Source organism: Anastrepha obliqua, chromosome 1, assembly GCF_027943255.1.
Source record: "Anastrepha obliqua isolate idAnaObli1 chromosome 1, idAnaObli1_1.0, whole genome shotgun sequence".
In the NCBI taxonomy this organism is placed as follows: domain Eukaryota; kingdom Metazoa; phylum Arthropoda; class Insecta; order Diptera; family Tephritidae; genus Anastrepha; species Anastrepha obliqua.
This window is the reverse complement of record NC_072892.1, coordinates 105,674-130,736: the sequence shown is the minus strand read 5'-3', so window position 1 is coordinate 130,736 and position 25,063 is coordinate 105,674. Positions and strand designations below refer to the sequence as shown.

At 36.5% G+C, this 25,063-nt stretch overlaps 2 protein-coding genes across 2 annotated transcripts in view; one reads left to right on the top strand and one right to left on the bottom strand.

Annotated features, from left to right (window-relative positions):
* Window positions 1-12,076: 12,076 nt before the first annotated feature.
* LOC129235558 (uncharacterized) lies at window positions 12,077-12,582 on the bottom strand. The gene is made up of 2 exons (XM_054869461.1): window positions 12,210-12,582; window positions 12,077-12,150 (listed from the first exon to the last, which is right to left on the bottom strand). The coding sequence occupies exons 1-2, from the start codon at window positions 12,534-12,536 to the stop codon at window positions 12,142-12,144; spliced, it is 336 nt and encodes a 111-aa protein (XP_054725436.1). The 5' UTR covers window positions 12,537-12,582; the 3' UTR covers window positions 12,077-12,141.
* Window positions 12,583-15,292: 2,710 nt separating this feature from the next.
* Window positions 15,293-25,063, top strand: part of LOC129253176 (uncharacterized) — a 54,433-nt gene continuing 44,662 nt past the window's right edge. The window contains exon 1 of the mRNA XM_054891449.1: window positions 15,293-15,501. The gene's annotated coding sequence lies outside the window, so the exon portion shown is untranslated. The remainder of the gene's footprint in view (window positions 15,502-25,063) is intronic.

The window sequence follows — 25,063 nt, the reverse complement described above, 5'->3', positions numbered from 1 at the left end:
CCCTATTTTATAATTTAGCAACATGATGTGTCGAAAATAATAATAAAGCTTCATGCTTAATTCAAAATATGCGTTTTTATTAAAAACGGATTCGTTTTGTTTGTTTTAAAATTATTTTATATAAAAGTTTAGGTCTTTTATTTATCGATTGAGGCAGTATGAAGTCTGCCGGGTTAGCTAGTATATATATATATATATATAATTGGCGTATACACCCTTTCTGTGTGTTTGGCCGAGCACCACCTCCTATTTGTGGTGTGCGTCTTTATGTTAATCCACAAATGAAGGTACCTACAGTTTCAAGCCGACTCCGGACGGCAGATATTTTTTATGAGGAACTTTTTCATGGCAGAAATACACTCGGTGGTTTGCCATTGCCTGCCGAGGGGTGACCGCTATTAGAAAAAAACGTTTTCTTCATTTTGGTCTTTCACCGAGATTCGAGCCTACGTTCTCTCTGAATTCCGAATGGTAGTCACGCTCCAACTTATTCGGCTACGGCTTATACATGTACATACATATATTCGAAACGAAATCTAGTAAACGGCTTATATTTTATTTTCTTTTCATAATTTTCATCATTATTATTTATAAGTATATTTTGTTTCCATTTAGTAAGAGTATGTGAAATCATTATAAGCTTACACGATTTTGACCGAGTTTAACAAAGCGCGTCAGTCCTTTCTTTCTCGTGCTAACCGGCGCCAAGTATTTCTCCACCTGATCTTTCAACGCAAAGGAGGCATTCCTCTTCCTCTGCTACGACCAGCTGGTACCGCATCGAATACTTTCAGAGCCGGAGCGTTTGTATCCATTCGGGCGACATGACCCAGCAAACGTAGCCGCTGGATCTTTATTCGCTGCGCTATGTCTATGTCGTCGTAAATCTCATACAGCTCATCGTTCCATCGCCTGCGATATTCGAGATTGCCAACGTACAAAGGTCCACAAATCTTCCACAGAATCTTTCTCGCGTCGCTTCATCGGATCTTGTCATCGTCCACGCTTCTGCGCCATATGTTAGGACGGGCATGATGAGAGCCTTGTAGAGTGTTATTTTCGTTCGTCGAGAGAGGACTTTACTACTCAATTGCCTACTTAGTCCAAAGAGAGATTCTACGTTGGATTTCAAGGCTGACATTGTTATCGGTGTTGATGCTGGTTCCTAAATATACAAAGTCTTTTACAATTGTACGCTCTTATAAAAAATTGTGCCTGAGCGATTAAGTTCTGCGGCTCGCACGATCCTTTCCAACATCAGGTTAAAGAAGTGACGCGACAGCGAGTCACCCTCTCTGAAACCTCGTTTGGTATCAAAAGGCCCGGAAAGGTCCTTCCCAATTCTGACGGCGCTGCTCGTATTGAGCAATGTAATCTTGTTTTGCGGGGATACCAAATTCAGACATAGCGGCATACAGTTAAATCCTTTCCGTACTGTCGAATGCAGCTTAGAAATCGTCAAAAATATGGTTTGAGTCGATTTTTCTTTCATTGGTCTTTTCCAAGATTTGGCGTATTGTGAATATTTGGTCGATGGAAGACTTTCCAGCTCTAAAGCCACACTGATAAGGTCCAATCAGTTGGTTGACGGTGGGCTTCAGCCTTTCACACAATACGCTCGCTAGAACCTTATAGGCGATATTTATGGATTGGGCAGATCACACTTAAATTCCCATCGGCAGGCACGCATGATGCATACACCGTACCAGCTCCTCGCCGCCATGTTTGCATAGCTCAGCCGGCAGTCCGTCGGCGCCCGCGGCATTGTTGTTCATTAGACGCATTATCGGTATTCTCATGGTCGGGTAGCGGAACGACAATTCCGTCGACAAAGATTGGGGTATCGGGATCTTCACATTCTCTGTGACATGCGCAGCTATATAAGCATATATATGAACACGCTAATTATTTGTAATGTGTGCAATAAATAAATCATCCAATGAGCTGAAAACTTCTGATAGCAGCAAATTTATGTTCTGATAAATTTTAAAATCTCTTCGATACATATTTGGCACAGTAAACCAGCTACATATTTCAGCCACTTGTTATCCGAAGAGCACAAGTAAATGAACAATTACCAAACAGATATTAGAAGGTAAACCAACCTTCCACGAAATGCTTAAAATATAAATGCCCAAGTGAAGCAGATGACTTACTTTCGTATCATTTCAGTAAAGAATGCCTTAAGTTCACGTCAATTCTAAATTATTTGGCATAACATCTATTTCTAAATTTCCTTAATTGTGTAGAACATCAACATTTCAAAAAGCCGTGGTGCCCCCCGTAGCGATAGCTGCAGCCGCCCTTACCGAGAAACATAATTCATTCATCCTGGCATTGTTTTTATACCGTTGTGTCAGATTCATTTCAATTTTAATCCTTGTATCAACCTTTCTCTAAGTTAATTAATTATGGCTGTACTTTTAAAACCACTAAATACTCTAATTCGATATTTTGAGAAAAATAACAGAGCATAATTGCGTAGGAATGAAGATATTTACTACTTGATAAACGGCGCCAGACTGGCACTTCAACCATTTAACCATTTCACTTGATAAGAAGAAATCATTTGCTTTTCAAGAATTCCTTGACATATACTAGGACTAAGTAGGACTCTTCTAAGGCTATTATAAATATGATCGACCAGAGGAGTGAGTGGTGCATAAATGCTTTCAAGGGATTAGACATTTCTTTTTGTTTTTGTAATTTACGATGACAAGTAAAAAATCGCCTGCCATTAGAAAGTGTACTAACACTAAACGCTTTTCACCTTTAGAGCAAAACAAATATGCATATATTATATATATGTAAGTATATATAAGAACATAGTCCTAAGATCTAAAAGGCATTCAGGACAGCATTTATTTTCATTAATTTTATTTAATAACTACATTTTCATAAGAACAAGCCATTTAACATTAGCCTTACCTTTATGAATATGTTTTATAGTTTATGGTTGACTTAACCACATAAAACAGATATTCGCCCACTTAGTACCTTAAAGAACACTTGCTAATACCATTTATAGTTTACATTGAAACAAATATTTAGTAAACTATGTTCTATTACAGAGAGTCTTTGGGAAGTAATACTCCTGCACTTTCATATGCTATTATTTCTTCATTAATTATTACACAAATTGCCTTATTTGGGAATTTATTTTACTATTTTCCAAACTTATGACATTGAAGCAGCATTTACTGAACTACCACCATTTACACATAACTCAATTTACAGGTCTACTTTTTTTCATAGCAATATTTTTTTTAAATCAAATTCAAAATTAGGTCCCAATTAAGCACTTCACCTATCCAAGGATCTCATATTAATGCATTAAAACGAATTAATAAATAGATACAAACAGTTAAAATTGTAGAAGAATGAACCAACGTAAAAAAGGAGTGGACTGCAAGAGGAGCGACTATTACAAAAGGTAATCAAGATGGGAAATGTATTTGAGCTCTCTTTGTTATAACAGGTAATATAATTATGCCTCCAATAATTTATATTCAAATCAAAAGCCTGTGAACCCAAAGTAAAGGGTGGTTAAGTATCAAGGGCTGGTGCTGGTTTTGAATAAAATACAACTTTTTAGGAAATTATTGTCTTTTCTCTTTATTATGATAATATTGGTATGGCTCAATTATGTATAGAATAAAATATCGGCCAAATGGCCGCTGCGGCCTCGGCGGCACACCTCCATCCGATGGCCCAAATTTTCGATGACGCTGAGGCATAATTGAGGTTCTATACGGCATAGTGCCGAATTATCTCATCCTTAGCTCTTAAATTGTTGCTAGATTATCGACGTACGCCTTTCCTTTTCAATAACTCCAAAGAACGAAGTCCAACGGTGTCAAATCACTTGATCTTGGTGGCCAATTGACATCGCCGCGACGTGAGATTATTCGGCCATCAAATTTTTCGCGCAAAAGAGCCATTGTTTCGTTAGCTGTGTGACAAAGTGGCACCGTCCTGTTGAAACCACATACCGTCCACATCCATATCTTCCAATTCGGGCCATAACGAGTTCATTATCATCTCACTATAGCGAACACTATTCACAGTAACTTCCTGACCGGCCTCATTTTGGAAAAAATACGGCCCAATGATGCCGCCGGCCCATAAACCGCACCAACAGTCACTCTTTGTGGGTGCATTGGTTTTTCAGCAGTCCCTCTTAGATTATCATTCGCCCAAATGCGGCAATTTTGTTTATTGACGAGTCCACTGAGGTGAAAATGTGCCTGAAGATGATTTTCTTCGAAAATTGGTCATTCACTGTTGCCATTTCCTGCCACCATTCTGACCATTGACGACGCTTGAAATGGTAAAGAGGCTTTAGTTCTTGGGTCAATTGCACCTCGTAAGCGTGTAAATGCAAGTCCTTATGCATAATGTTCATCAACGACGAGCGTGAGAGGTGCAATTGTTGGGCACGACGACGAGTTGAGGTGGACGGCTCTTCAACCACACTATCGCGAACAGCAGGAATAATTTCTGCAGTACGAGCTGTACGAGCATGGTGTTTTCATATCTTCTATAGACCCGGTTTGCTCAAACTTTTGCAGAATTTTTCCGATTTTACGCACATTTGGACGATTAAATTCACCGTCAAAATTACGAAGTGCGCGATATGCATTTTGATTTGAACGCCCGTTTTCATAATAAGCCTGAATAACTTTAACGCATTGCTGGATTATGTATCTTTCCATGGTTTAAATTGAATTAGTCTGAAATTGAAAAATGTCAAATTAAATGCAGAAAAAAACTTGACGTTTAGGTGTGATTCATATTCAACATCAGCCCTTGAAATTTAACCACCCTTTATTAGAAATAGTTAATTTGCAAATACAAGACTACAACTGACGTGTATTTGTGGATGCAAAGTGTGTGAACTTGCTCGTGAAGGTGTTGGAATACTGCTCTTGCGTGTTCATGATCACCTGCAAATAAAAGGTTTTAAAAACAATTTATTTATAAATATCCCACACGAACTGAGGTAGTTGCAGAAACGAAAGTTTGGTAGTTACGCATCAGCAGCCCCCAAATAATTGATTATATATATATGTATATAATTGGCGCGTACACCCTTTCTGGGTGTTTGGCCATACTCCTCTTCCTATGTGTGGTGTGCGTCTTGATGTTGTTCCACGAAATGGAGGGATCTACAGTTTCAAGCCGACTCCGAGTGGCAGAAATACACTCGGAGGTTTGCCATTGCCTACCGAGGGGCGACCGCTATTAGAAAAAACTTTTTCTTAAATTTGGTGTTTCCGAATGGTAGCCACGCACCAACCCATTCGGTTACGGTGTCGCCGTAAAATAATTGATTATCACTAGATATAAGACACGATTGCCCTAAATAATGACTTAAGTAATGAAAAACGTTTTTCATTTGCAAAATATATTAGTTCGTTTTTATTATAATACTTACTCGAAACAGTTTTGCCGACTATATAATTTGGATTAATTTTTAATACTATTTAAAAGATCTGTTCCAAAATATGTACGTATATTTGTAAATAAGAAACATGAATTGAGGTATAACCACAAGAATGATACTATATAATAAGAGATTGCGCCTTCCGAATTTGCTGTGACGTCAGGCTCCGAGAATATGCAAGCAAAAGGAAGGAGAATTACTTGTTTGTGAAGAACAACAATAGGCGCAAACAATAGAAACTACCAACCACCAGAGATTGAGCGTTTTCCAAAACGCATATATACAATTTCAAAGTATCGCATCAATACTGTATAAATACAGGATCTAGACATACCGATTTTTAGAGTGTCAAATTCAAAACCGCTACATTGTGAAATTTTTTGTTTTACTCTAGTACGGGACATAATCAGTCACACTGATTAATAATTATTTTCGTTTTTGTGTTTCAGATAAATAGTAGAGCCAAAATGGACAACACCGTCCAGGTACAATTTTTCGGGAGAGTCAATTTCAGCGCCATTTTTTAAATTATTTAAATTAAAAAAAAAATATTCATTTTGGTATGGAAAAGAAGTTAAATAAAAAGCCTAAAAAATTTAAATATCGTTTCTCATATCAATCTAACTATTTTCCTTCAATATTGTTAGGTGCTCAGTATAGAGGTAACTATATACAATAATTGAATTCGATTTTTACTACTGCCAAATATTAAACTTCTATATTAAGAAATCGATAGAACTTTTGGCAAAACTCCGTAGAGCGACTAAGCACATGAAAAAAACATATTTGACAGCCGAACATTTCTAGTTTGTCACGCTTACATTGGTCTTAATAAGAAATATGCATGAGGATAGGATAGGCTTTGTCTTGTGGTGGCCGTATATAATCGATTTTGCGGTAGCACTGCCTATAATCACACTCGAAATTCTCTCCAACATTTGCATTCCTTCTGAGCAATTATCAAAAATAAGATTCACCATATCTAATTAGATTCAGAGACTTCCAAGAACTAATGAGTTACTCAACGTGTGTTTTTCTTCAAAAGCAGCAAAGGCTACACTCATTATTTCATGGTCAGAGTTTGAGTAGTTTTTGGGAAATCTATCCAACTGTGCTCTTTAGGAGTCACTGACAATGTGACGTTTAAAACCTACTGTTTCGGGCAAGCCATCCGTGATTGTTTGCGATGCCAGTAAGAAGGAAAGGGAGAAGCAATGTAGCGATTTTCATAAAGTAATTTATTTTGCTATATTTTGCTGACTATTTGCACACTTGTATGTATACAGTATGATCCAGGAATGGTAAATAATAACGTATATTCTTAGCTCATACTGAGAAGTATATTTGAATATGGCACTTATATTATTTGCAGTACGTAGACTGTTTGAGGAGTTTTATGTGGTTTGCTGCTAGAAAAAATCGAAGTTCTGATGTTTTCTAGTACAGGGCAAGTTTCCATGAGGTGGACGGTATTAAAAACTATGGAACCGCAGATAAGGCAGGAAGTATTCGTTGCTAAGCCGCTAACCCTGTTCTCAGATGAACAATGGTTTTTATTTGGTGATATGATGGATAGGGCGGATAAATATTTATTTTTTCTGAAGGAATCAAATTTTTACAAAGTTTTCTGCAACTACATATTTTCGGCATGCTATGAAATTATATTACGAATTCAAGGGGTTATTTGTGGGGTTTTAAATTGCTTCTTTGGAAAATTTATATTAAAAGGCCTTTAAAATGAAGGTGCGAAACAGATATATCTCTTTGTTTTTAAACCTACAATTTTTTTCGAGCTGAGCGATAAGGTAAGCTGGAGCTCATGAAAAGTGTACCCTACGCTGGTGTACAGATGGCTAGATGGCATCTGTCCTCAATGCAGACCTGTCTATATGCAGAGATCAATCAGAGAACATTTATGTGTGTTTTTGTAAATACATACATTACTATATATTATGTCATATTTAATGAGTTTTATTATTAAGTTATATTTATTAGTGCTTTTTAAGTTATCGTTGTCAAACAATTAAAGAACATAATACATGCTATTTTATGAATTACTTCTTGATATAAACCTTTTTTGTGAATGTGATTTTTGTGGCCCGCTTTCCGATAGTAATCCAAACCATCGTTTAGAGCTTCTATTTTGGTAGCTATTTTGAAGAAGAAAATGGGCAATAATAATAATTGTCAAAAAAGTCTTGCGGGCTTTTTATTGAATTTTCAATTGTTCATAAAATTGGTTATAATAATGCGATTTGAGTCAAATATGCGCCGTTTTGTTCGATGACGAGTTCCCAACGAGATGCCAACTTCATAATGCCCCTCTTATAGAAGCTCGCTTCCTTATTTTCAAAAAACTCGGAGAGCCAATTTTCACAGGACTCTCTTGTGGACAACTTCCGACTACCAAGCTCGTTCGCCATGGACAGAAATAGGTGGTAGTCACTTGGTGCGAGATCCGGACTATACGGTGGATGCAAAAGAACCTCCCATCCGAGCTCCCGGAGCTTCTGGCGCGTCACCAAAGATGTGTGTGGCCTGGCGTTGTCCTGATGGAAGACAATTCGGCCTCTGTTGATCAAAGATGGCCTCTTCTGCATGAGTGCTGCATTCAAGCGGTCCAGTTGTTGGCAGTACAGGTCCGAATTGAGCGTTTGGCCATAGGGGAGCAGCTCATAGTGGACGATTCCCTGCCAATCCCACCAAACACACAGAAGAACCTTCCTGGCCGTCAATCCCGGCTTGGCCACCGTCTGGGCAGCTTCACCGCTTTTCGACCACGACCGTTTGCGCTTCACGTTGTCGTACCCCCTTTTCATCGCCAGTCACCATCCGCTTCAAAAACGGGTCGATTTTGTTGCGATTCAGAAGCGATTCGCATGCATCCATACGGGCAAAAATGTTTTTTTGCGTCAAGTAGTGTGGCACCCATACATCGAGCTTCTTTTTGAATCCAAGCTTCTTGAAATGGTTTATAACGGTTTGATGACTCATGCCCAGCTCTTGGCCGATGCTACGGCTGCTACTATGCCGGTCTCTTTCGATCAATTCAGCGATTTTATCGCAATTTTCACCGACAGGCCTTCCGGACCGTGGCGCATCTTCGATCACCTCTGCACCAGAATGAAAACGTTGAAACCATCGTTGTGCGGTGGAAATGGAAACTGTATCGGGTCCATAAACTGCACAAATTTTATTGGCAGCATGAGATGCATTTTTGCCTTTATCGTAGTAGTACTGTAAAATATGCCGTATTTTCTCTTTATTTTGCTCCATGTTTGCGACGCTATAACTCACGAACGACTAAAAGCAAACAACAATTAATCAAACACGTGTTAGCACGTGAAAAGAGTTTTCCAAAAAGCTCTAGCGTGAACCGATGCGACGAATACAACTAGAACTACGCGCTTGCAAAGACAAGCTTGCGGAAATACCGCAAGACTTTTTTGACAACCTTATATCAATATCCTCTGACGCAGCAGATGGGTGTTGCATAATCAAACAATGGGTTTGCTGAGCTGTAGCTACAAGTATAAATGATACTCTCGTTAAATGGATGGGCAATATGCTAAATACGTGAAAGGTAGTACAACTGCAAATGCATCAAAAAGGTTCCCTTAAGGTAATGTAGATGAACGTTTGATGGAATTAGAGAGCAACGGCTTATCGCTCCAAGGCTATGGTGACGACACAGTCAAAATATGTGGATGAAAATTCGAATAGACTCTATGTAAATGAATTCAATTAGGGTTAAAATTAACTAGAAGGTAGTGTGTTAAGGGGCTGAACATAAATCCAGTAAAAACAATCGTAACATTCACAAGGAAATACCACTCAAATACCTGAAACCAATTTGTTTAGATAAATTGAATTAAAAAGGAAAAGTAAAAGTAAAATTAAAAGAAGGCACAAATAGAAGAGCTGCCGAGAAAGACCATTCGAGTATTCATGGCGTGTAAATCAATTGAAGGAAAAAGTTGGGGATGTACACCTATTGTACCTATGATTTCCTACGGCGACAAAGTGTCTGATATACATATAGGTGTATTATTTCTTTAAAAACACTTTTTTACCAAAATTTGTCAATTGCTTGTGGGGCGATGCTCATAAATTTGACGAGTCTTCTCATTTGATAATCAATGTTACTAGCAATATTTCACGCCAAGGTAAATGCATGTTGCTGGCGAAATTTTACAGCTTTGAAGTTAGTACTAGCCCTTAAGCTGCAATTAGTGGTGCCGTGCCTTAGCCATAATAGTAACCATAGCAATCAGTTGTTCTGATGGAGTATATGGGCATCCCTGTAAAGGATAGTATAGGTGCCGCACCATAACACCATGACCATAAACGTAGCCGTATGTATCTATTGAAATTTGATTTTCCTCGTAACCGTAAGCAACTGTGAAATACTTTACATTTGTTTTGATATTTGCTATAAAATTTGAATATAAGAAATGAACGCCGAAAACTTAATTGATTTAGTAGAAAATTATCCGTGTTTTTATGACAAAATGCAAATGTTGTCATTAATTATACTTCAATATGAACTGTTTATGGTTGCGGATATGGTTATGGGTACGGCTAAAGTATTATGGCTACGGCACCGTTAATTGCAGCTTTAGGCGCAATGTGTTGCTACAGTCTCTTACTGAAAATGGTGCAAGCGAATAATACTCACTGTTTAGGAAGTAACATGTTTCCTCTCTTAAATCATTGTTCTCAGCATATTATCTTTTTTTGTATGTTATATTGAAGAAAGCCATGCGACATTGCTTGCGGCAGCCCCGTTACAACTTTCCGGTCATATCCATTCGAATTTCCATTCAGTCATTTTTACAATATGGGGCATTTTGAATTTGTATGGCTCTGAGACGTTGACCTTGACGGTTATGTTGCTGATATGGTAGCGTCCAAAGCCGATTGAATTATCTGGTGCTGCTTCAGATACTGTATTGTTCCTGTTACTCCCTTTCAAATCTTCATTATAAAGATACCTTTGTATGTAAGTTAACAGCCAAATCATCGAACGTCCCTCGCAATGAATTCACCGAGCAACCCGCGCGCAAACAATGTCGCTGAACCCGACCACATATGCAACATAAACAAAATAATGTGAGTCGGAGCAACGGCCAGCCGTTTCTGTTGTGTCGCAAGCGTTGGAATTCTGATCGGAAATATGCTGAGTCGGTTTTACAGACCACAAACCCATGGCATGATCTTTATGTACTTATTATGTATTTAGGTTTAGATTCATATTTCCATTTATGTACTTAGCTTTAGTCTTTTATTCATTCCATTCTTATAATCAGTTTTGTCCAGACAATTGTTTAATAAAGAACGATTGACTTTACTCCGGCACGCCGCCGTTAATATTTGATGTATTGATTTACACTGTTGAGCCACAAGGCCAATAGTCCAACAAAGGGGACGAAGTCAAGTCTCCCAACCTAAACATCAAAAAGCTAATTAGAATCAAGAAGTAGCTGAGACGTGTCAGCAACACCCGCCGCTGGACCAAGGCATCATCACTGCTCCAGAGGGAAAGTGAACCACTTATAACTTGTATGTACATAATTCTTGTTATTTATTATTGTGTTTATCTGCATATATCGCACCCTAAATACAAAAGGGTCACAACTCAAAATCTACTTCTGCTCAAATATGAACGAGACGTTATCAATAAAACGGTCCGCGGATGACATATGGCAAAAATAAATTTTTTGTTTTTTGTTAGGCCTGTTATAAGCTTACAATAGTTAGAGTAGTAGATAGTTTGTTTTCTGTGCTATTGTAAACAAGTCAAGTTCGAGTGTGGAACATTTTGAGTTGTGCCCCTTTTGTATTTAGGGTGCGATATGTATGCAATGATGTAGGCATGTATGCTCATGCACCCACCTATGCATACCTATAATTTTATCGTTTAACATTTTCTTGAAACCGGAAACTGTTGTGACCCGTACAAATTGCATGCACTACAGATCGTACTGTGTATGAGTGAGAGTAGCGAGAGCAAAGATTTTCTTGAGTAAAATCGCCGACAAACTTCTTAAATACAAACGGGCTTTTTAACAACATTTAACTTTTAGAAGTAATGAAATGAAAATAGTTTGTATACCGTCTGTGTGGATATGTGTATTAGGGTGGTTCGAATTCCAACAAATTTTTCAAATCAAATTCTAATAGTGCGGAAAAGTTGCTATGGAGTAACACAAGTATTTTGGTAAAAAAAAAAATTGAAATCGGTCAATATCTTCTGTTCGCGCAACTCATTTAAAGTTTTGAAAATTTTGTCGAAAAATGCATATTTCCTAATTTTTTTAGAATTATGTTTTAAATGTCGTTTTCCAAAGTTTTACTTATTATTATGTTTAAATTTAATTATTTATAAGGATTAGTTTGTATTTAAACAGTTTATTCATGCATTCTATAAGGCTTTTCACGCTTAGCTTTCCCCAGGATCAACGACGAGGACGTGGTGAAAAATCGGATCCCACTTTTTTTTTTGTTTTTTTTATATTTTATAATTTTTTTTGTTTTTTTTAATATTTTATGTTTTTTTTTGTTTTTTTAAATATTTTTTTTTTGTTTTTTAAATTTTTTGTTTGCTACTGTCATTAAAAAAATTTACGATCGTGAAGATTTGTACAGTGAACTCTCTTTATGCGTTAATTACAAACTGGGATTTGTGATCAAATTTAGGCAAACTAGAATGAGAAAATAAAGTTGACCGTATGTGACCATCCCTATTTTGATAACCACATACCTTGTTCGACGCTTCAGTGACAAGCTTAACAGTTCGCTCTACCGCTTGAGTGTGGCATGGAAAGCTTGACAAGTTCCATTGAGAGATAGATGGTTGGTTATCAATGGAAGATAACAGATCTGCATTTAAGACATTTCTTAGTACTGGAGGAGGTGATAGTATTGTAGAAGACCAGTCGATCATTTCATAGTAATTAGTGGCATTAAAGTTCAGTTTTGGCAAAATGAATGAGCGCACCGAATTCTTCGCAGTAGAAGTTGTCTCTCTGGCTTTTAAAATCCTTTGTACCCCAATCTTACGTACATTCCGATTTTCATCTGTGACCATAGATAAAAGCAAATTTTCAGGATGCGCGAAATAAGCATTGTGTTGTATCACAGGTTCAACTACTCTCAGAAAATGTTCTGGTAAGTACCGAGAATTTTTAATCATAGTGAAGACATGTCTCGCACCATCTGCAATTGAATCGTTCAGTTTTATTTGAAACCACATAGGTAAATACACTTTCATTATAAATGTAACTATGTGAACTAAGTTTTCAGAAGGGTCTTCACTTGATATGTATAATCTCAACGTTCTGTTTCCTAGAGTGAGCCATCGCGCGTGGGAGAGTTTTCCTGGATCTCGTAGAGACAGATCAGATGAACAATTACCTAAATGAATAGCTTGCCCAATGTCGTAAAGATATTTTTGATCTTTACTCAAATTGTCTCTGCATGTGACTTGTACTAAATCACACTCAATTTTATTGAAATTAACAACAGGCAAGTGTTCAACGCCCTGAAGTTGTTTTCCGATTGTACCTGAAAATGAATTCGGTCCACTTGTTTTTCCATCAAAATGTTGAAATACGTGTCGCAAAGGTAATTCATTTGCATGAAGCAAGCATATATTCCACTGAATTGGTCTGTTCAAGTATAATTCAATACGCCTAATAATACCACCTCTCCAGCCTGTATTAGTTGCTGTGCCATCACAACCAACTAGAAGAAGTTCACTAAAATCAAATTCCATTTCATTTAAGTGAGATATCATACTTTCAGTGATACCTTTGCTTGTACCAGAAATAGGCGTTACATGAGTTATATATTGAGAACCAGGTTCCATTATAATAGAGACATGTTCTTCCTTGCGTGTTTTGCGATAACGCTTGGAGCCTACTTCCTCCTGGTATAAGGTCTCATCTTTTCTCCCATCAAAATAAAGGGGTGTAAGGGCTTCGGACATAGTTTTAGGTTCCTGTTGCAAGGCTTTTCTGATTTTAGATTTCTCCCTTCTGATTTTATTTTTATCTATAACAAAAGTCAAGTCTGTATCAGTAACGATTTGTAGGTCTTTCAGAACTGACGTCGCAATTGCAGCGGTTGCTCTTTCCGAAACACCAAATCGATCACTAATTACTGCAGTTTCAGGAAGATTAATGCGCATTTGTGAGGTAGAAGGCTTTTGAAGGTATGATGTTGATGGGCTGAGAGCGAATGTTTGACATGTTCTTGTACTTCAGGCGAACGATTCTCAACGAACTCTTCAATGTTGTCATCCAAATCATCTGAAAAACTTTTGGCATTGTCAACAGAAGAAGTGTAAGTACTAGAGGATGTCATTTTATGTTTCGTTTTTTCATTTCTTTCAGCTCGACGAGTAAGTTTTGCAGTTTCAAGTACATCTATAGAACCAATCTTTCCGACTCTGGCAGTTCTTTGATCGAAAAGAAATTTACGTTCTATGACAGGAATTTTACGATCTTTTTCACATCCACAGTCAATAGAAATAGGGTTTGGACAAATACATAATGACAAAGGTTTACCGCAGTTACAGTCATTTGACATTTGTTATTTGCATGAAGAAATGTCAAAAATTTTCTCTGCTTCGGTCTTGAATATTTCATGAGCTTTCTGAAACTTAGGATTTTCTTTATCTCTTTTGTAAGACTTTCTTTTTTTCCAATATTTTGCATGATATGCAGTGATCATTTGTTCAACCCTGGTTTGAGAAACTGTAGGGATAGATGCTGTCATATAAAGCATCTTAATTTTCTGAGCTACCACATTCGCTATTTCTGAAAAAGCAATTTTCTGTGAAGGTAATTTTGTTGATGATGACATTACGTATCTTTGTTCAAAACAACAAAGAATAACGTCAGCATAAGAGGGCAGATTTCTTAAAGAAAAATCCTTAGGAGCGCCAAATATTGGACAAACATGATCTTTCCGAGAAATATGAAACCGGGGTTTTTTTGTTTTTTCACTCATTTTAAGCAAAAGTAAATATACTACAACTACTGAATAACAATTAAAGAAAGTGATATAGCTTGGTAATAATTCGTAAAAAGTGCCAGTAAAAGTCAATATTATTTGACTTTTGAATATCGCGTACAAGAGTCACAGTCTCACTCTTTCACCTCCACTGGATCTTAAAAAATAATTGTCTCAAACAACATAAAGTTAATTATTATGAAAAAACTAACAATCTGACAGCATAAGTAACAAAATATTAATAAAAAATAACAATTAAATCTTACTTTCATAAAAGTTCAGAAAATGCACTATTTTCGACAAAATTTTCAAAACTTTAAGTGAGTTGCGCGAACAGAAGATATTAACCGATTTCAATTTTTTTTTACCAAAATACTTGTGTTACTCCATAGCAACTTTTCCGCACTATTAGAATTTGATTTGAAAAATTTGTTGGAATTCGAACCACCCTAATGTGTATAACACTTGCATGACTTTCGCTCTCGAATGATGAACCTGTACTCAAGCAGACATTCTCTTCATTGTACTCTTCATCGAATTTTTCGGAAAGTACTTGCGTACGTATAGTATGATATTTTCTCTTGGATTTTGTCCCATACGTATCCGTTGCCTGTGCAGCGTATCCTGGTAAGGTGTTTTATCTTTATTGTGTTGCTCGTATTCGGCATCCCTCCAACCTTGTAAGCCACCACGAATTACTCGCAGAGAAATAATAAAATGTTTGTGTTTTGCTTGGTTAAATGTTTGGTATTTGTCTGCTTCGTAGTTACTTGTGGTTGCAACAGTTCTAAATTGAATGTTGTCGTGATTGGGAGTTCGTGCGCGGACGTTTTCGTTATTGTGGGAAACGTTTTTGAATTTTTATATTTACAATTTCTGTTCAAAAACAACTACATAAATTAACGGGCTTCGTAAATAAAATTACAATTTCTTATGTTACATGAAACGAAAAACAAATCTATTTTGTTTATGACAGTCGTTTATTATAGTAGAAATCTGTTTTCTATTAAAAGGCCTTTATAATCGCATGACAAGTGGTAATTAAAAGTTCATAAGATATTGATTTCATTAAAAATATTATTTGTAGAATTAAGAGTGTTTAGTAACAAAAAAAATGCCAACAATCGTCATTGCCTTTTGAATATTAAGTGCAAAAGTTTGAAACTTTGTATAGATAGAAGTACAAAATATGTAAATTTGTTTGTGAAATCCACAAAGGTGGTTCGTTTTTTATTATTATAAAGCTTATCGACTTTAAAAATTAAAGTTCAATAAACAGAGGACTATTGAAAATTACTTATCGTCGACTTACCTACATATGTGAATGTCTACATATCGACGATAAGGTAGTTACTTATAGTCAGTGTTAAGCCTGGTAGCTGCTTGCAAATTTATTTAAGTATATATTTATTTTTTTTTTTTTTTTTTTATTATTCCTACATTAATCATACATCTGTCATACTGACATCTAGTATATTTTTTGACAATTAGTTAGGAAAATTATTAAATATATTTCATCATGGCCAGTGCCAAGACGAATACAGCTATTACTTTTTAGGAAAAGAATTACATTTTATATATACAGTTATTTTAGTATACGAGAATTAATATTTAATTTAATAGGTCAATTGGTCGGTTTCTCTTCAGACGTCGTAAAGTTCTTCTTTCAAGTTGTGAGAGTGTATTGACTTCTCTATTTTTGTGCTGGTTTATTTCGTTAAAATACCTTGTTGATATCGCTTTTATTTCTTCGTCGATTAATGGTATATTGAACGTAGTATGGATGTCATCATTTTTTGTGTACCTGTCGGACATAGTTATTATACGTAAGATTTTTGATTGTTGTCGCTGTGCTTTGTTTATGTGAGTTCTTTTTGCAGTTCCCCACACTTGAAGTCCGTAGGTCCAGATTGGTTTAATGACCGCCTTGTATACTAAAAGTTTGTTGGAAATATTGAGCTTAGAATTTCTGCCTATTAGCCAATGCAATTGTCGAAATTTTTCCTTTATTTGTTTTATTTTCTTTTTGATATGATCTTTCCAATTTAGTTTTGAGTCCAGATGGATTCCAAGATATTTTGCAGATGTTTCAATTTGTATATTTTTATTGTTGAGCTTAATCGGCATAGCAGCAATCTCTGTTCTTGTCGTAAATATTACTTGTACAGATTTGTCCTCGTTTACTTTTAAACTCCATTTGTCAAACCACTTCTTTACATTGTTGGTGTACATCTGTAATTTTGTTGTTGCGGTTGAGAGGTTTTTGTCAGATGACAATAAAATTGTGTCGTCTGCGAATGTTGCTATAGTAGAATTAGTTTCGTCTGGTAGTGGTATGTCAGAGGTGAATAAGACATATAACAGTGGTCCTAGAACGCTGCCTTGAGGAACTCCTGCTGTTATTGGATGTATATGTGAGTATTTGTCATTGTATTTAATGTAGAAGCATCGGTCAGTAAGGTAGCTCTTGATAATTAAATAATAGTCGAGTGGTATTATTGTCCTAATTTTATGCAAGAGGCCTTTGTGCCAAACTTTGTCAAAAGCTTTTGCGACGTCCAAAAATACAGCAACGCAGTATCGTTTATTTTCCATGTCTGAAATTATTTTTTGTGTAACTCGATGTATTTGTTGGATAGTTGAGTGTCTTTTTCGAAAACCGAATTGATGATTTGGAATGATGTTTTTCGTGTCAAGTATTGGGGCAATTCTGTCATGTAAAAGTTTTTCTGCAATTTTAGATATAGTCGGAAGTAGGCTTATAGGTCGATATGAAGTTAAAGCTGTTGGGTTTTTACCCGGCTTTGGTAGCGCAATGATTTCTGCGACTTTCCATACTTTTGGGAAGTATTGTAAGCGAAACATTGCATTAAATACGTTTCTAAGAAATAGGTAAGCCTCAATTGGTAGTTCCGTAAGTGCTTTGCCTGTCAGCATATCATATCCGGGTGCTTTATTATGTTTAATTCGAGTTTTGATGCATACTATCACTTCTTGTGTGCTTGTTTTTCTTATTTTTGTGATGGTATCAGTATTAACATTACTAATCGTGTCAATTTATGTTCATCGTTCGATAGGACATTTTCAAAATAATTTCCCAATGTCGCTGCTTTTTCATCATTTGTAAAAGCCCATGTGTTGTCATCTTTTCTTAGTGGGGGTTGATGCTTTATCTGGTTTTTGAGTTTTTTTTGTAAATTTCCACAAGGAATAATTTGTGTCATGTGTAGGAGTTAAATTTTTTAGATATTTTTCAATTTCCTTATTTTTTATGTCATATAAACAAGCCTTCAAATTTTTTGTAGCTAAGTTTAACCTCTGTTTGTCTGCAGGAGATTGGTTGTTTGCCATCTTTTTCTCAATTTTCTTTTTTCCTTGATTTGCTTCTTAATAGAAATGTCATTTGAAGTGTTTTGTGCGCTATATTTTTGCTGCGGTGTGAATCTGAATCCTGCGTCAATAACTATGTCATTAAAATATATGATGCTACGCTCAATGTCAAGTTGTGTTTTCAAAGGTGTACTTAGAATGAGTTGTTGGGAGATGTGTTTTCGATACTCATCCCAGTCAGTCCTCTTTGTAAATATTTGGGGTGTTATCTCTATTGGGTCAATTTTTGATGTATAGTTAAGTATTATCGGCGAGTGGTCAGAAGATAGTTCATAACTTGGTTTAAGCTTCAGTTGGTTATGGTTAATATTTTTTGTTATACAGAAGTCAATTAAATCTGGAATTTTTTTAACATCCGTAGGCCAGTAAGTTGGTTCACCCGTACTTATAAACCTGCAATTTTTTTATGGATTGCGTTAATTAAATATATACCTTTTTTATTAGTCAACCTTGAACCCCAGTCAGTATGCTTTGCGTTTAAGTCTCCTCCAGCAATGAATCTGTTGTCTAAGTCCTAAAATAATCATCATATTGATCAGTCTTTATCAAGTGTCGTGGTGGACAATAGATAGAAGATATTGATATGGGTCCATTGTTGTCAACAATTTGTATAGACGTTGCTTGGATGTGAGGTGACACATAGGGCAGTCGTTCAGTATGCTTTATGTTTGTTTTGATGATAATGGCTGTTCCTCCATGAGCTTTTCCGTCGGGATGATTAGTTGCATATAATTTATATCCGGGAAATGTTAAATAACTTTTGTCTGTGAAATGTGTTTCTGCAATTAACGCAATATCAATTTTTCTGTCAATTAAAAACCGCTTCAGCTCTAAAAATTGCCGAGTTAGTCCATTTGCATTCCAGATAAGAATTTTTGTGTTATCACTTTCGTCCATTCGAGTTATTTATTAACATTGTAATTATGTTCATCATATTAGTCATTTGGGTGATTAAAGTTTTTATCATGTCTTTGAGTTCATCAATATCTTTGTTGTTTTGAGGTTTAATAGTTTGTTCTGGTTCTATCACCTGTGGATTTGATAAGGCTATTGCATCAGCATAACTTATACCTGGTATTACTGTTGATTTTGTGATGTTTGTGTTTTGGTTTGTTATGACTTCCTTTTTGCGTAAAGGTGGGAATCGTTGAATTTGTATGGCTTTATATATTTCGCAGCCTTTGTAATTGGCGGTATGATTACCTCCACATAGTGCGCATTTCTCTTGAATGGTTGGATTGTTGCATTCGCTTATTAAATGTTTTCCTGCACATTTTACACATACTGAGTCTCTTGTGCAATAATTCTTTGTATGCCCATACTTCTGACATTTCGTGCATTGTGCAATTATCCGTTTATGATGTGGCGCCTCAAACGATACAATGCAGTGCATTAATTTGTCTATGTTGTAAATGTCTTTGTTATTAGTATTTGTTTCCAGTTCAATAAAAAATAATGGTAATGGTTTTTTTGTTGTTCTTTGTGTTATATTAAATATATTTGTGACTTTATGACCTTTTTCTCCTAATTCACTCTTTATTTCTTCCTGGTCCACAGAAGGATGCATGTTGCGTAATACTACTTTAAACCCCCTCTCATTTTTTGGTTTGAAAGTATGCAGTTTTGTTCCTTTTTGTTTTAGCATTTGATGTATTTGAGTGTACGTCCCTAAGTCATTTGCTTGTACTCGTACTTCATTATTCCTTAAGATTTTTAGGACAAAATTGCTATTTGCTATTGCACTTAGAGCATTTTTTAGTGTCTTGATGCATTCCACACCTTGCACATATATTGGTGGTGGTTTATTATTAATATTTTTATTTTTATCACTATTTAAATTTTGAGCATTACTAACAGAGTATATTTATAAGACGGTAATATACACTTCCATATACTGTCAGCGTAAAAAGAAAGTGTACGCCACATATGGACTATTTATTTATTTTTATAAACCAATTATTTTTTTATAAATATATAGTTCATACTACAACAAAAACCATATAACGCAAGTTGCAAAATTTTTACTCAGATCTTTAGATAGAACCCAAGGTGTTAAGTGTTTGCTTCCATATAAAAATGTTGAGCATGCGTTAAATGGAGAAAATGCGCAACACCGAATTTTATGAAAAAAAAATTCAGCTTAAAAAATAATTAATTTAATTGTCAAAACTAGCCAACACGTGGTTTATATGTACATACTTTCTTCTGATCTGACATACATATGTACGCGTTGTTTGCAATTGTCATCATCTCCGCTGTGACCACAATATTTATGTCTACTCGTATTTGGGATTTAAATTCCACGCACTCTCAACAGCCGTTGTGGCCGAGTGGAAGGGGATTTCAATTGACTACCATTCGGTCCTCGCATGCTCGGAGTACATTGTGAACATGAAGTATCCAAAGAAAGAGCTATTTCTATTCGCAGCATGAAAAGTCTTTTCATAAGAACTATGTGCCATTCAAAAGCCACATTAAATTGTAGGCCCCTTCAATTGCAAGATAAGATCAAGGCGTGCAACTAACAATGTGTGCGCCAGTTATATGTACACTCGTACACATCCATATCCATAGACCTACTGTCATGAGAAATTGGCAGTGGGAGCAAATATGTATTCATTATGTAGTATACCGATATGAACTTTGGAACAGAAAAAAATAAAGATGTTAGTCCAGTAAGAACATCAAACTTGATTTTTTTAATAACCGTAGCGTACACGTGGTTATACATACTAATCATGGCAACAATGCTCAAACACGACATTTACATCAATACTTAAATAAACCAACGCGAACAATTGATCGTATCCCAAATTTAATGTATTGAAAAGCCAAACTGAGCACCAATAAAATCACCATTACTTCCGAAAAAGAAATAGTGGAAAATATAAAACCAAAAGATGCGATGGAACGTAGAAAAATTAGCAGAATGATTGAAGAAAATGTCTTTCAAGACATTCAGGGCACAAAACAAAAATTGCCGAAGGTCAAAGTAGAATCATTACTTACGATACGCTGGTACACACGACGAAGTTTTGCAAGCAAAACCCCATTACAAGAAGAACATATCAGCCTTTATTCAAAAGAACTTTTCAATGAATGTGGCTGAATGCATGCCTATCCTGGAAAAATTTCAGCTCGTGATTCTCGCGGGAACACATGGGGAGCTCTATTACACTGCTCTACACACATTATTATTATGAGAGCATCTAACAGTGCGACCTAAAATAGCACAATAGCTATGACCTTCATAGATTCAGAGTTTTTCTTTGAGCCCAACTTCCACAATAAATTTTTTTATTGCTTTAATTTCCTCGTCTGGTAAAATATGTTTACCTTGTAATGCCTTGTTTGAGTTCCTGTGATGATTTTAAAATTATTCTTATTTACTTCCATACACTCTTTATGGCTTTTACGGCTTATGGCTCTGGGTATATATAAGGCGAGGTCGCCTCGTTCCTGGCTTATTTATTATCTGCCATTTTGTTTCCAGTAATTTGCTATGTATCCTGCAGCCCATAGAATAGATACCCGATTGTTCTGGTCTAAGATATTCCAGCATCAGTTTTGATATAACCTGGAAAAAGTTGAGAGCCTTGATTTCTGCCTACCTATCAATAAGGATAGCTATGCTTTTCTTGCTATACTTGCGTTCAAGGTTAAAATTTTGAAGGGTTTGAAAAATCTGAAAAAGTATAGTATCCCATGATATTGAGATTTAGTTAGCTCAGAAAAAATATCAATGATAGCTTTTGTTATTCTTAGTATAGCGCACCTCACTTGGGATTGAAATATGGGTATGAAATATGAAAAATTGGATATGATTATAAAGAGGTGCGTGTTCTAGAGGAACCTCCATTGATGTCTTGGGATATGTACGCACGGCCCCTGTTATGCATGCACATGCAAGTCTTTGTAACCTTGTTAGTGTGTTTATTACTGTTCATCGTGCAATTCTCCCAGACTACTGCCCCGTTGAAAATCATAGGTATGACTATGGTCGTATAGTATGAATTGTATTCCCCTTTGAATTTTTACCTCAATTCCATCTAAGCAAATTTGTTTAAGATGTTTGAGTTTGTATTTCCTTGTGAATGTTATGATTGTCGTTTTTATTAAATTTATATTCAGCCCCTAACTCTATTTGAAACCTGTTACATAGCGTCTCTTCGAGTTTTGAAATGATAAATCTTTTTCAAGTGAAAGGAAATGGCCTTTTGAGTTTTCTTTATTTCATAAACGTTTTATTCAGCTCTTCGACATTTAAAAACTAAAATATATTCAGTGACAATTTCAAATATTAAATCTTCTTCGGCCTTAAAGGAATGGCCTACTGAGTTTTCTTACACTCGGCCTTTCCTGACATACTGGTGCGACCCCGCTCAGGTTCCGTAGATTCTCCTGTAGTCTCATCTTCGTCTGTTTCGATATCGTCACATGGTGGTAGGTTACACCACAATTTCAGCTTATCAGATGCGTACACCGATGAATAATGTCTCCGCTTCCTGTGTGAACCTGGCAAGTCCTCAACCACGTACCGATCATTACCAAGAGATGCCGTGATTATGAATGGTCCTTTGTAATGTGGCTCTAATTTTCGTGAATGCCCGGTACTCATTGGTTCATTGTCGACGAGCACCAAATCGTCTACATTGTATACTGTTGGTTTATTGTGCTGATTGTCATATTTGAGTTTGGCTTTTTGTCTTGCCTCGTTGATTTTGACTGCTGCCGTACGTCGGACCTCTTCCAAATCAGTATCGTTAACTGCACAGTGTTCGTCTTGTATTGCTAATAATATTTTGTTTTGTAGGACATCTCGGGGGGCGTAACCCAACAGTAGCTTTTGAGGTGTCTTAGTAGTAGTTTTGTTTTTCATTGAGTTTATTGCCCACTGTATTTCTCGTAACCTTTCGTCCCAACATCTATCTTCGGTGGTAATTGGCAACAGCATTGACAAAATTGTTCTGTTTGCTCGTTCTGCGTGTCCGTTTGCTCTGGGAGTACGCACAGCATTCTTGATGTGTTTTATACAGTTGTCGTTGCAATATTTCGTGAATTCTTTCGAAGTGAAAGCGGTACCTCTGTCTGTCACAATTCGTGCTGGCATACCGACGTAACTACTAACTTCGTTTATTATTTCTAGTACAGGTTTGGTCTTGGTACTCTTGACCGCTCGTATGACTGTGAATTTTGTAAAGGCATCAACTAAGACCAGTTTACTTTTAGAGAATGGACCTAAATGATCTAAGTGCACTGTCTTGAACGGAATTGGTTCTATATCGTCGAAATGGTATTCCCCTTCTCTTCGCCCTCCTCGATCTTTGTTATAGGCGCATTCTACACACGACTTGATGTACGATTTGACATAATTTCTCATCCTTGGAAACCATAAATAACTCAGTAGTCGCTGGATAGTTTTGTCAACACCTAAGTGACCTGCATTATTATGACAATCATACAGAACTTTTGATCGAAGTGCCTTTGGTACAACCCACAATTTCGCACCTCCATATTTCTTGTACAATCGACCATTCTCGAGTATATAATTCATCTAACGTTTTAATATCTTTTGACTTCACTTTATCGACTATTTGCTTGACATCAACATCCTGTATCTGCATACTAAATAACCAGTCCTGCTCGTCTATACCTGTTTTCAAGACACACAAGGACGCTTCGTCCACTTCACGCGATGCTTCTACTGGGGACCTACTCAACGCGCCGACATGTTCCATCCGCTTACCGGAACGATGCTCTATTTTTATGTCGTACTCTTGCACTTTGAGCCACCGGCGCGCTATGCGCGGGATGAGCTCTTTCTTGGCCATTGCTGTTTTGATTGCATTGCAGTCGGTTATTACAGTAACCTCTTTCCCGTAGACATAATATTTAAAACGCTCTAGTGTTTCCACTACTGCAAGAGTCTCCAACTCGTAACTATGATACTTTTTCTCATTTTCGCTCGTGGATCGACTAAAATGTACTACCGGCTTCCAATCGTCTTCTTCAAGTTGCAATAACACGCCAGCTAATCCAATGGAACTTGCATCGGTATGGATCTCATGCTTGGCTTCAATTCTATATGACGTCATCACCGGTTTGGACACCAGCGCCAACCTCAGCTCATCGAAAGCCCTTTGCTGTTCTTCGCCCCATCGAAAATTTTGTTCCTTACAAAGTAAACGTCGCAGTGGCTCTGATTTAATGGCATACCCTGCCACAAACTTTCTAAAGTATCCACTCAACCCCAGAAATTGTCGTACTTCAGTTACGTTCTTAGGTATTGAAAAATTTGTAATAGCTATTGTTTTTGCTGTACCTGGACTAATTCCGCTTGGGGTTAATGTATGGCCCAAGAATTCAATTGTTTCTTTTGCAAACTCGCATTTCTTCAAATTCAAAGTCAAATTAAGCTCTCGTAATGCATCAAGTAAACGCCTCAATTTGGCCAACATTTCATCGACAGTTGAACCCCCTATCATAATGTCATCCATGTAGCTCACCATATCTCCATTCTGTGTTCGTTCTTTTACCTTTGCCATCAAGCGTTGGAAGACTACTGGGGCATTCTTTAGCCCAAACGGCATTCGTTTAAACTGATACAACCCCTCTGTGGTTACGAACGCAGTATACCTACGACTATCTGGATCTATCGGTATCTGATAATACCCACTATTCATATCTAATACTGTGAAATATTTATAACGTTTTGCTTCATGAAGCTGTTCTTCAATATGCGGCATTGGATAAATTTCTTTTCGGGTATGTTGATTCACCTTACGATAATCTACGCACAATCTCGATTCTCCATTTTTCTTTTTCACGAGTACAATTGGACTCGCATATTCAGATTCTGACGTTTCTATTATATCGTTAACTAATAACTCTCTAATCATCTGTTGAACCAACACTTTTTTCGGCTCTGGTATACGGTATGGGTTTTGTGCAATAGGTACATTAGTATCTAACTTAATTTTCATGGATAATGATTAGCTTTCCCGTCTGCGCACTTTCAAGTTCTCCACATATTATTTGATTTTCATTTATAACTTTGCGTTCAGATACCGTCGTTTCTCGATTTTCCGCGATCGGTAAATATTCGAATTTCAATTGTCCACTGTTTATGTGCGCGACAATATTCCGATTGAAAATCTCTTTTCCAAGCAATACATCTGACGTTAACAACTCGTCATCCACTATATATAG

What these genes read in the sequence shown, in the direction of transcription:
- LOC129235558 (XM_054869461.1), bottom strand. Translation starts at nt 12,536, where the DNA reads ATGGTCACAGATGAAAATCGGAATGTACGTAAGATTGGGGTACAAAGG.